This window comes from Streptopelia decaocto (assembly GCF_964273445.1).
Source record: "Streptopelia decaocto genome assembly, chromosome: 1".
In the NCBI taxonomy this organism is placed as follows: Eukaryota; Metazoa; Chordata; class Aves; order Columbiformes; family Columbidae; genus Streptopelia; species Streptopelia decaocto.
The window spans coordinates 139,034,721-139,048,079 of NC_138663.1; the positions used below are offsets into that span (position 1 = coordinate 139,034,721).

General features: G+C 41.7%; 1 protein-coding gene across 1 annotated transcript in view; it reads right to left on the bottom strand.

The window, feature by feature from the left end:
* Positions 1-13,359, bottom strand: part of QTRT2 (queuine tRNA-ribosyltransferase accessory subunit 2) — a 14,502-nt gene continuing 1,143 nt past the window's right edge. The window contains exons 2-8 of the mRNA XM_082064801.1: positions 13,015-13,070; positions 10,732-10,808; positions 7,834-8,043; positions 6,754-6,953; positions 3,985-4,136; positions 2,330-2,447; positions 1-1,350 (exon numbers count right to left, since the gene is read on the bottom strand). Of these exons, the coding sequence (XP_081920927.1) occupies positions 1,089-1,350; positions 2,330-2,447; positions 3,985-4,136; positions 6,754-6,953; positions 7,834-8,043; positions 10,732-10,808; positions 13,015-13,070 (1,075 nt within the window). The 3' untranslated portion in view covers positions 1-1,088. The remainder of the gene's footprint in view (positions 1,351-2,329; positions 2,448-3,984; positions 4,137-6,753; positions 6,954-7,833; positions 8,044-10,731; positions 10,809-13,014; positions 13,071-13,359) is intronic.

Here is a 13,359-nt window from a genome sequence, read left to right on the forward strand (position 1 = left end):
TAATGAATAATAAAACTTTTTATTGTTGCTTTGCAAGGTAAAATTAATAAATCCATGATTCCAAAGTAAGGAGCATAAAAAAAAAATGAATAAGAGGAATGTGACATAACTAAGTCATATTTTAAAACAAGGAGCCACAAGAATCTTTGTAAAATGCCTTTTCCTACAATACATCTCTTCTACATCTCCATCTCACATTGACATTTGTGTAGCCTGCTATTTGACCAGTGCTTGGACAGCTGGAAAGAGTTGTACATTCGTTATCATCCACATGCTAGTGTGGGAGTGAAATCTTAGTCCATACAGCTGAAAGGGTACAGAGTCAAAAAAACCCACTATAGCAGGACATGGATTCAACACTTTCTCTTCTTTCTGGCTCTAATGTCAGAGACTGGAAGCCCTGAGGCAGGGGTTTTCAAGGCCAGGCCGAGGTAGAGGGCCTCCTCCTGGCCCAGGGAACATTCTGCACTGCAGGCGGCCAGAGAGGGAAGTACACACACAGTCTCTTGTGCCACCGAACACAGCAGCATTTCCAGTCAGTCCTTCTCAAGGACACAGATGCTGGCAATGGCCACAAGGAAAAATGTGTTAAGACTGAGCTGGGATCTCTCATCAAGAAGCTGCATGATAGGACAACCAAACCACTAGGATTTTCTGGAAAAATAATTACCTGTAACATCCATTGGGTATGGAATGAGAGTCCAAAACAGCTGCTGAGCCTCTAGGCAGATGCATCAATTTTAAGTGTATGCCCTGATTCTTCAACCACAAGTTCAATAATTCTGTCATTCCATATGGAGCACTAACAATGAGTAACTGAAAACAAAGCTATGCATGCTGGTCTTGTGACATGTTCAGGCTCTTCCATACCATAAGAATGCACCAAACCAATTATCCAAAAGGGATATTTGAATGAGGTCTTCCTTCCCCAGCAGGAAGCAAGACCTTCTTCAAATGTCTCTTTCAATTCCCCCCAGGAAGCAAGGCATTTTACTACTAACAGCTCCAGGTGACCCTGCTGGCAGTCCACCTTACACAGTCCTGCTGGATAAGGACATAGCCTGCAACCTCCTCTATCCTCTCCGAATTCACTGGCCTGGCTTCATATTTGCCGGGCCTTGAAGCGCCTGTCTGAAGACAAGCTTCTTCAGCTGATCCAGTTTATTGTCTCTTAAGGCATCCTGTATGGCACTGAAGAAACTGAAGTAGTGCTGGAAGTTGTGCATCATGAGCAGGACACCTGCCAAGAGCTCCTTGGTCATGAGGAGGTGATGGATGTAGGCACGAGTGTGTCTCTGACAACAGTAACAGGTGCATCCTTCCAGCAAAGGACCAAAATCATCTTGGTACCTAAGAAGGAAGCAAAGTTGGATAACAAAGGTAAGAAGACCCATTCAAACAATAAAGTTTATCTGGTTACTACAAAGCCTTTTGTAGGGACCTGAGCCTTGAAGTCCTGAGAGCCTGAATCCAGCTGCTGTAAGATGTGTTGACATTCAAGACCAGCAGCACTGGCACAAAGGACTTCAGATATCATGCCAGAACTCACTACAAGGCCAAAAGGCCACACAGCTAAGTCAGAGGATAACTTTGACTACATCACAGCTAACGGCAGAGAGAGGCCTTAGCTGTGCCTTCCCTGACAAAGAGGCTGCAGCGCAAGATGCCTCACTAGCTAGCACAGAATCTACGAAGGAGGAAGCTACCAGAAACGAGGATATACTGATTAACAGTACTGCCCTCTAAAGTAAGATGCACCATTCTCACAAAGTAGAGAGAGGATTGAGCAAAGCAACACACTCATCTATTCAGACAGCCTACTGGCAGCTCTGGAAAAGAGAAGGAAGGACAGACAGCAACACTGGCCAAAGTTTTTGTGAAGTATCCAGAAACTGCAGAATTGCTTTGCAGCTGCCCAAACTGAGTCAAAGTGGAGGCTCTCCACAGTTTAAATAAAACCTAGCATCTCAAGATGATCCAAGTTAGATGCAAAAGACCAAAATGATCCCCTGACAACCTTTGTGAACCTACTGTCTTTCAGGTGGAACATAGTTATGACCACAGTATGTCTGCTGGGATAAATAACCAGAAAATCCCTGACTTGAGGACAGGCAAAAGACAGCGCTTTCATACATACACTGTTGCCTGACGACAAGCTAGAACACTTGTCCATCGCCCTCCATTCAATGTCCAGAAGTACTGTTTTCAACACCTTCATGTTTTATGAAGCCTACCCTCCAGCTACTGACCACATGCAATCAAATACAGAGGACAAAAGCATTATATGTAGTGATACAGCTGCACAAGCCCTCCTCACAAATTCACATACCTTTTGTCTTTCAGAAATATCTCAAATGGTGTCATTTCTGGATCAGCTTTGGAGATTTCATCCTGGTTTTCTTCAGCGCCATTCTCCTCCAGGTCCTGGGCCCCATTTTGCTTTAAAACTTTTAAATAAAAGACAACAGCCCTTCATGAACAGACAGCAAGGGCAGAGGAAGCGTATCAACCTTACAGCAGGTATTTCTGCTACTCTCTTGTCACATTAAAACTCCTGCCTCAAGTTTCCACCTCCTGCCTATAGTAAGCAACTACTTTTCTTTAATTGTCATAGGTTAGTTAACACAAATACAATTTCAGATGATCAAAACAGCAAGAATCAAGTGAAAACTCATCTGCTAAACCTAATGAAGAGTTAGAGCTAAAACAACTGTGTAACTTTTTGCTGCTCTGCTGAGCTGAATTCTTGATAAAATGTCAAAAATATTTTCAGTCTGAACTGCATGCTGAACAGAAGGCAATCACCTGAACAAATTGATTTTATTGAGATTTTGTTAGAGTAGACAGGCAACTCATCTGCATTCAGTCATTCTACTTTTCATGCTGTCATCAGGCTCAGAGATTTAGATACTTTTATTTTTTTTGTCTTTTTTTTTAAACAATTGGAATCAAAAGAGACTGGTAGCACTACTGCAGATGTAGATTCCACATCTGCTTTTTCAACAGTCTATCTTAAAAACAAAACATCACACTGTAATTTTTTAGGTTTGCATTTTTAGGCTTGTTCTTAAGCAGGAGATGTATCTGGAAACATCAATATTAATGTTTGCACAATCCATGTACCAAGTGTGAAACAGACACAAAAAAAAGAGATTGTCCTTACCTAGAATATTATGATTTAAGAATAAGGTGAGACAAGGTAAAGAACAATAAACGAAGAGAAGGGTTAAAAAGCCAGCAGCAAGCACAAAGAAACAAGATGTTCTGTTCTATTCAGGTGATTTTGAATTACCCAGGCATGAAAAGTGCTAGGTTCTACCCAGGAGGAAAAATGTAAAATGTTTTCCTGTATTAAAGCATTTAATAGGCCAAAACAAAATGGCTGCATGAAACACATTTGATAGATGATTTAATGGGCGATACACATGCTCTCATCTCACAGCGTAATGAGGTAATGAGTTATGAAAATCTTTTTGTTTTGATATGAACTGGTGAATACAAGGACAGAGAGGAAAGCTGCCAAAAAAATGGGATCCCTAGCTTTTGTCAGCTAGAAAGGACGGACTTCAAAAATACATTACTAAAACAGACACATATTCAGTTAATTCTAGTGAACGGGTATCATAGATCTCCACTTAATATTATAAGTCCAGCCTTAACTGCTAATGGTAACAGAAAGTTTGTCAATGGTGTTGAACCAAAACGCCTGTAGTCAATAAGTGTTTACAAAATACTTGAACATATTTTGGCTAATCAGGCATTCAGATCCTGGGTGGAGGCCTCAAGTTCACCTAAACAGGTTTAAAACCAAAATACCCTACCTTCAAAAGCAACATTTGACTGTGGAATCTCAGTTTTTCCAGTGGTTACTGCACTTATTTAAGGAACGAAAACCTCAAATATAGATTCCTCCAAAGCATGAGTTATGCTTGCCACAATACTGGAAGATGCAGTAAAAATCATAATGACCATCAAGAAGCCTACCTGCTGCTTCAGGACCTGAATGGCAGTTGTAACTGAAAACCAAGGCACAGCCTCGCTCTGTCACTTGGAAAGGAAAGAAGCTCTCGAAAATGTCCACTCCCCTTTCAATGCACTCAAGCACCTCATCTGGTTTGCCTACGCCATGGATGATTCTGTAAGACACACACAAGAAGACAAACCCAGAATACTCTGAGTAGAAGCAAGCAGTTACCTGAAGGAAAAGACACATACATGTAACTTATCCCTGCAACTGCTAACCAAAATGCAAGTGGGTACAACAGTCATCATTCAGAATCCTATGTGCTTCCATTTCCCTACCTCTGACCTATCCAGTACATGACAGGCTTTTATTTATCTGCCACTTAGAAGACAGCAATAATCCCTCATTTACTGCAGAAAAACCTCATTCTGTTCATTACGTTTGAAGTGATTTGATTTCTTTCACATACACACATAAATGCACTTAGATTCAAAATTTCATCTACCATCTCTGCTGTAAAACAGATATTTTCCTTAGACATGTTTGTGCCCCAGGGAACTACCAATTTCCAGACACACGGACTCCTTTGCTTGGTGACTGTTTAGGAGACAGTCTAAAAAGACTTGATCAAGAGCAGCAGAGACAGCAGTAGATGGCTGGTCAAAGATCCAAGCCTCCAGGTGACAGACACACCATAGAGCACTTGGAGAACTGCCTAGAGGGGAATGCACTAATGAGAAATGTCATAGCAAGTAGTTCCTTGCTTTATTCGTCCCTCCTCTTTACACTCTACCTACTCAAGTGATCTACCAAAAAAACCTCAGCTGTAACAGCCCTTGGGACATGGCACTGAGAGCCAGGAAGAGCCCAGCTGGATTGCCATCAATGGTAATAGAGATCTTGCTGTTAGCCAAATTTATCTGGCAGCTTCCCTGAGGGTGGGTGAAGCAGAAGAGAACAGAGCAGTGCCTGCTCTCCTGCAGGTGTGTGGCTGGGCTGACAGCAGTAGAAACTAATGTAGGGCAATGATCTAAACAGATAATTAGGAAAATACACAGGGGCTGATAAATGAAGTCACAAGGTGCCATTTTTAGTTACTTTCCTAAGTGTTCCAATTAAATTGATGAGTACAGAATAAGGATGGGAGAAGTTTACAGCATAAGTGTCATGTTTCAGGCTCTCAGGGCAGGGAGAAAATTATTCTCAATAGTTAAAACAGTAGCTCTGCATACATGATCAAAACCTTTGCTAAAACTTACCTTTGCACAAGTTAAGGACAAACATTTGCTCTTGCAAGGGTTCTAACGCTACTGAAAAGGAAAATAAATTTTACCAGGAGACCAGCACCTCCAGGTGCATGGAGGTACTCTAAAGAGTACATTTGCAAGATCATTTCACTATCACAGAAAAAGTCGTTTCTGGGGTGAAGCACAGAAAGTGTTTGTCTTCTCGAGAATTTCGTATTGAAGAACACTGCTCTAAAACAACTTTTCCAGCCAGAATGGCAAGAGTGATTGAGGAAAGCAGGATTGTCTGAAATTCACTTGAGGTAATTACAAGAACCCCGAGGGCTAACCAGCTTTCTTCCCACAAAGAGGTCAGAAACACTTGTCTTAACCAGGCAAGCAAATAATTTGATAGATGCAGCAGATGCACTTGTAGCTACTAAGGTTAGCTCAGCAGACTGGACTCTAATGCTCCCAGGGGATCTTCATAAGTACCTCAACCAGACAGGATGGCAACAACACAGCTAGGCGCCTAATTGTCAGGAAAATTCAAACCCTGGGCATCGCTAAGCATGAACAAGCTGCAACACCAGACACATGCTTTCGCATTTTATTTCCTTTTGAACACCATGAGGTCAGAGCAATGCCCAGCTAGCAGAGGGCAGCACAGCTACAGAAAAAAAATGGGGCCTCAGTCACTCTCTTCAGGAAACGATGAAAAAGGCACCTATACGAGAGCAGTAGCAACAGAAGTAGCATGAGCAACCCATGCAAAAGCCAGCAAACTCAACCCAATGCTAAGAAGCCCCTCCAGTTCTGAACCACTAGCAAATATTAGCACACATTTTCTGGAAGTCTTTAGTTAGTTAGTCATTTATAAATAAGAGCCAAGAATGCCACCACTCCTGTCCCAGTCTCTGACATGGATCCGATGGGCATAACCCATACCTCAGAACGTACAACAGTCCCTAAACTATGCCAGTTTAAGCAGAGAATACACATGTTTTGAGCCAGGCTGTACCATCACTGGTAGTTCACAGGCTCAGTGCCTCAGGTAACTAGGTCAGACCTTGCTGCCATAAGATCGTATAAGCATTGGCGGGTTCCCTCAGCACTCCTTTCTGCTCTCCTCCAGTTCAGACCAGAGAGATCTGGAACATAACAGTTTTTCTCAGAAGAGGTCTCTGTAAAATAGGTGGATAACAACATTCTTCTTTGAGCTGAAGTTGAAGTAAACCATGGATGGCCTTGAAGGCCAAATGCAAGAAGCCCAGACATGTCCTACCTGTGATTCTTCCTAAAAAAAAAAAAGACTACTTGAACTAAAATCTTGATTATTCTCCAAATGTGGGGAATACCTAAACCCACAATGTGAGCTCAGCTTGGTGCCAGTCGCAGTTAAAAACTGAACCAAGGGTTGAAGACAAAGTGGTAGAATTTATGCAGCCTGGCACACACACTGTGCAATACAGTTATTTCCTACAGTGATATTGCACAGCAGCCTGCAGGCACTCCTCATAATAGGACAGATGGATTTCTTGGGATGTTACCCATACAACTTACCTTGGTTTATCCTCTGGCAGCTCTGCTGTGACAGCAGCTATCAGTTTCAACTTGGTCTCCTTGGCCATGGCACGTCCCTGGAAGCCATCTAGCAGAAAGCCACCCACAGGTCGCTTGGCAGTCTCCCTGGCTGATCTGAGCCTCTCTTCCAAGATATCTCCACCTTCAATTGCCCCAAACATTACACTTCCTTGTAGTTCCTGGCCCAGGAGAAAGCTACAAGTGTTAGAGTGTACTCTGCCAAAGACACGCAAGACATCTCACAGCCCAGGTGCCTGCTACTTAAATCCTGCATTCCCAGGAATTTGCCAGAGCAAATCCCACTGTGAAGTCCAAGCGTAAAGTAGAAATAGGATTAGGAGAGACAAAATTCTGCTCCTTACCTTGGAAGTACCTCACTGACAATTTTGGTACCATTCTTCCCACCACCCTACAGAAGGCAATAACCACAGATCACTTTGTACACAGCTTTTTATAGAAGGCCCCTCAGCACTACATGTGTCACTGCAGAATACAAAATGGGTGCCATTATCCTGGCTGTCTGACACTAGATCTCACAACCTTTCAAGGGATACCAATATTAGCTCCTGTCACCCATTTTCTTTTGTAATACAGACTCAGATAATATGTCACCAAAAGGGAAGTTTTAAACCTGCTGGGGGAAATAAAGAATAGCACTGGTAAATCCTAGCAAGTGCTCCCTCACCTGGGACTGAGGGGACTTCAGAGCAAGAAGATGGGTTTTCTTAATCTGAATGAGAAGATCCTAGTCTGCCCGTGTATGTAGCATGGAGGTAGCAAAAGAAATGCAACAGTCCAAAAGTGAATAAAAAAACATGAATTCTCCACAACTAGTAGAGATAAGTATCCTGGAACAGGAGGCAAGTTATTAAGAGGGTGGCAAAAGGAAAACCCACTGCGCTACTGGTGACACCTCCTCCAGGACTGTCACCGGTACATTCTCTGATAAATATGTATGACACAATTTCCTACTAAATCACATCCTGGGACTGGCCCAGGATGCAGCACAGATCAAAAAGCAGCTGCAGTGCTTTTGCCTCAATATTTTTTGGAACTTACCGGTGACTTCTCTAGCAGCTGAAGGCACACATCCAGGAAGGAAAGTGACCTATCCACAGATTTCTTGGCTCTTTTTCTACCAACTTCCCCAGAAATGGTGTCTCCATCAGAGATGCACTGAAACCAGTCTGGCTGGATGGCCCGCTGCATGTCCATGAACTTAGAAGCTGTTATTTCCATGCGTCCCGAGTTTCCCCACAGGGACACTGTCTGTCAAGGAAGAACAGGTATGAATGTTAGTTGCAAAGGTTAACAGATCCTACAAGTCAAAGGAGGGAAGAGATCGATCTGGTGAAACATCAGACACTGGAATCATACTTAACAGATAGGCTGTCCAGGAGCACAGCTCAGATAATCAGCTGCCCTTGGCACAAGTGAAAGAAGATAAATGACCGAATTGGGATATCTGAGAGTCTTTGATGAAACCATCACACACACTCAACATGTTTGAAAATCTCCGAGATAGAGCAGCTGGCCTATCATCACACAAATCGGTGGCAGAATTGGAAGAAATATTGAAGAAAATATTTAAATTTCCAAATGTATGTTGTCATCTCATGAAAAGCAGCAGAGGTTGCAATGGGAAATACAGCTCACTAATTTTCTGTACACAGTGCAAAACCAACAAACTCATTTCCTCTTTTGAGCAGAGAATCAACACTGCACATGTGAATATACATGTTTATGTAAACCACACAGACACACTGGAAAGAATACAAAATGTTGTTAGGCAATTTAATCTCAGAATCCAATGTTATTTTAGGTCCCAAATCCAGGTACTTAAGAAGGGACTGAAATATCAAGTGCAAAAGAAACATAGAGCTTTCAAAGTGAACATAAGAAATGGCAGGTACTCATCAGGACTACACACAGCCTTCTCAGTCTCTACACACGCTTTCCATTCTGAGTGAGCACACAGGCCCCCATCATCCATCATTACTCCACAACACCCTTAAAAGCAAAACAATAACATCTGCACATAGAGGTTATGTTACCTGAACACCTCTGGGCTAGCAGATGTCACCACTCAATTAGCTACACATTCATTTTCACAAAAATGTTATCACAGCCACTGCAACTACGCACACTACCATGTCTCATCCTATTCTGTAATTAACTGTAATTAATCTGCAATTAACCTGTGAGTGCAACTTGGCAGTTGCTTTCATTGTATTATTGTTAGACTTGAGGCACTGCTGCTCCAAATTTTTAAAAAGGTGCTTAAGTAGGTTAAGTATTGGGCTTGAACCCTTAAAAGAGGGTAGGTTCTTTTCATATGCAACCCCATTAGTGCTTTTTTAAATGAGGAACAGTCTTCAGCTATCAGAAATGGCTTATAGCTCGAAGCGTTATGGGGACTTTTTTGGGCCTGAAGGTTTAAACACGTTCTCCGAGTCTATGCCAGACAGACAGATTAAGCAGTGCAGTTCTCATGCATACTAATTTAGAAAGTGAATTTGGATGCAAAAAAATGTGAGCAGAACATTATTTTTGCCTGGTCTCAACAGAAAAACAAGAAGGTTGTGCAAATACAAGTCTGTTGTCTGTCCATCCATCTCTCCTAATCACTTTTGGCCTCATCAGCCAATTTCACCAAATTTGAGTAACAAAGAAACAGAGAAAAGTCTTTAATAACATTTTTGTAAATTTCCCATTAAAATAAATAAAAAAGCAACTCCAAAGGAGGCAGTCCCCAAACTAGTACCTGCAGAATAACTGGAACGCAACATCTGTATGTTGTTCTGCAACAGCATGTTGGCCAGTTAGTACCTGCTGCCTTTTATGTGAGAGCATCAAGAAACAGCTGGTGAAGGCAGGTGGACAAAAAACAGAAGTGTTTGAGCCGAAGAGCAGAGAGCATAATCAAGTCTGGTTACCTTCATTCTGCTCTCCAGAGGAAAAAAGCCGCTTTAATAAATAAAATAGCCATGCAGCTTAGAGAACAGAGCGTTACGCCATGATTATTTAAATCCAGGCCTGTGCCAGGCTTTCTGGCACAGAATCCAGAGCTTTCTGTCCCACTGCTTTCAAAAAGTTTTAATAAGTATTTGTCAGTGCAGATCCAGCTCCAGAAGGCCTTGCAACAAAGTGACAAAATCCTCACAGCTTCAAAAAAGGAAAAAGAGGAATGAAACCTGCAACACCCAGGCTTAGATCGCTGCTATCACCTCACAAGTGCACGATGGAGAGACACACTTCAGGTAATTCCTTCCCCTCAGAGAGACAGGAATACTGGTTCCCAGGAACAAAGAATATATACCAACAGCTAGATGGCACTGGCTATCCTCTGTCATTCAGTGACCTTTCACCAAATGTGACCATAACCAAACAAGCCTTGGGACTGACCATATGGGAGCAGGTGCCAGGAGTTGTCCCTTCAGGCCAAAGCGGCGGCAGGCAGCGGGTGGCACGTGTGGTGGAATGGGCAAACATCCACAAGAGCACACACTCCTGGATCACTAAGCCACCTTCCTGCAGAAGTACTAATTTCTTCCCCGCTGTGGGCCTGTAGCAAACTATAACCACACACACAGGGTTTCCAGTTTATTGCTTATCAGTGGCATCACCATAAGCTTGTTCAGCATACACGCTAAAACACATGTATTTTCTTTTATTACCATGTTAACCACAACAGCATGAGAGCCTAGAGCTCTCCTTTCTATCCAAATTGCCACTTAATGTTCAGAGAACACACTGCCAAGTAAGAAAACGTCCAGTTTTATTTACTTAAAGGCAGGAGCACGTCAATGACATTCCTCTTTGTGCAGACACTTATTTTGCTATAAAGCATAAAAAACATCTGGTTGTCTAAGTGTACCTACACCGATGAGGTGAGGACTGGCAGCTTTCTTTTGGGAACTTTAAGCGTATTCTTGCAAGTCTTTACAGTTACTGTACCTTGTTAGTGTTGTAGCCAGAGGGACAGGGAGTGACTGGGTCATGAAGGGAACAGTATAGCACTGTGTCTGGCATACCTGCAAACAGAGAATAGAGTTTCATGAACCAAAACAAAGCCAATGTAAATACATGGCTTGTAAATTTGCAAAAGGGGACAGGGTATTCTCCCATACACAAGCACATCCAATCTGACTAAGAAAAAAAAAAAATTGTTCATTTGTTATCTCAGCAACAAAGGCAACAGACTTTTTCCCAGTTTTAGTAGCTGCAATGCAGAGAGCACAGCATCAGGACAAACTTTCAAATAATACCCCTTGGTTCTGCAACCTACACAGCTCTTTTGAGATTTATTTATGTTTCTTCTTGATTAATACTCCTTCTACTAAAATTGACTGACTCACTTGACCACTCAACTGACACACTGGAGATATCTGAGATTTGACACAATCTAAACCAAGCAACAGCCTCAAGCCTGAAACATTTAAGGAAGGACAACATATACTGAGAGAACAGATCAGCTACAGAAATGATAAATTTATCATCCCTGCCAGACTCAAGGTTTCAAATGTCCAGAAAGCTAGATAGTGTATCTCAATGATGTACAGTTTTCTATTTACAGATAGTCAGTGAAAGTGGTCAAGCCTCTAAAAAGTTTCAGATAAAAGGGATTTTCAATCTTTTTTTTTTTGTCCCAAGGCAGTCGAAGTTTATTGAAAGTTGGGTGCAAACTTCCTTTGGAAATTCAAACCAAAACTTTGCTTGTGTCAAAATCTTAATGTGTTTTTAAAAAAGTGCTTGGCTAAGGATACAGGACAAAAATTCTGGAACATTTAAAAAAAATATAATAATTTACATTATTGTATATTCTAATAATACATGCACAACTGGCACATACAAAACACTCATAAAAATACCTCAGTTTTGATAAAAGTTTTAGCAGATTAGAAGCTTTTTTTCTTGCAAAGTCTGCTAGATTCCATACATAAAGAACTGTCTGTGTATTACAGAAATTAAACAGACATGCCATCACTTCAATAAGATTTACTCTAAACCCAGTGTAGCCTGAGATATGCAGACAAAGCATCCAGAGAAGAACCTTATTGACTTGGCTGATCATCCTCCAGTTCTCTGAACTACCTCCCCAGATATAAATCCAGGCTATGATACAGATATTCACACCAGATGCTAACTCTGCATTCATTGTGCACTCAGGTTCCTTCACCGCATGAGGCCAACAACAGTGATCCTGGCTGCACATTGCATGTGGTCAGGCCTTTACTCATCTGTTATGAGAACCAGAGGAAAAAGCCAGGACAGTCACAAACACAGGAACTGCTGCTTTACTCATTCTTATCACCAAGGTGTTAAGAAAAAGATTTCATTCATTAACTGGTCCAAGAATGGAGTACAGGAACTGATGAAGATTACAAAGGTTTGGTGCAGCAGCTGACGGCTATGGCAACATTGACTGTTTTGCATTTGACTATCTATAAGTTGAGTATATTCCTAAAACTGACTATTTAACATGGAAAAATTGAAGGAGAATCCAGGGAGAAAGTACAGTCTGACCACTAAACTCACAAGAATAAAAAACAGAAAAAATGAGCTTCTCCACCTGCTTCTTGAGCTCCTCAAAGCTCCTGCAAATCCAACATTGATCCCCTGTAATCTTCTCAGAATAGGAATAGCTCAGAGGCAGAAGCATTCACCAGCTGAGACTGATTTGATGTGGGTACTCTAACTGTTTATTCTTCATACTGGACAAAGATTTCCCATTGGAAATCTTCAGATGAAACCAACTGCTTTATGAGAATCCAAAAAGACAGCTTCAGCAGAAAGATACTGCCTGGAAACGTATTTGGACAGCTGCATGGGGAAAGCCATTTTCACAATAACTTCTAATTCTCCTCATCAAAAGAAGTCAGAAATTGCATTTAGCAAGATCCACTTGCAGCAGTGACTAGGGGCTACAGTACAGCTCCTCTCAGTTCTAGTCTCAACTTTCGGGTTAAGCGCATCCCAGTCAGTGCTGAAGACACCAAGGAGAAGGCTAGGTGCAGAAAAAGAAACATAAAGCAAAACCACATATCTTTGTAGCCTGTTTGAAGGATTACTGACAACATATTACTTCAAGTCTTCCTTAGTGCCACTTTGGGTTAGAAAATGCCTAAACGTGGAAAGCCTATGCCTACAACTTTCTGCCCACTGTACTGCCTAAAAATGCATCAGTTGGATCCACCTGTGTTATTTCTCCAGACACACAAGCAAACACACGCACTTTACCTATAAATTTTGCAGCTCCTTCTTTATATTCTTCCAAGACATCATGAAGTTCTGCCCTACATGAAATACAGAAACACAGTGATCTTTTTGACAGCCATTTACTTAGTTAGTGGTTCCATAACTAAGGCTTCCATTTCCATATTTATGTGTAACTTGGATTGATTTAAGCACTGATAGAGCTGTAAGAAGCCATTGAAGGAGGAATGTTGTTTTTACAAAACTGGGGACCTGACACCTGACCACAGCAGAGGGGAAGGACTGAGAGACATCAGACTAGGAATCCTTAATGTAAAACAAAGTCTGTTCAACCTAATCCCGGAATGTAGACTGATACCTGTATTTACA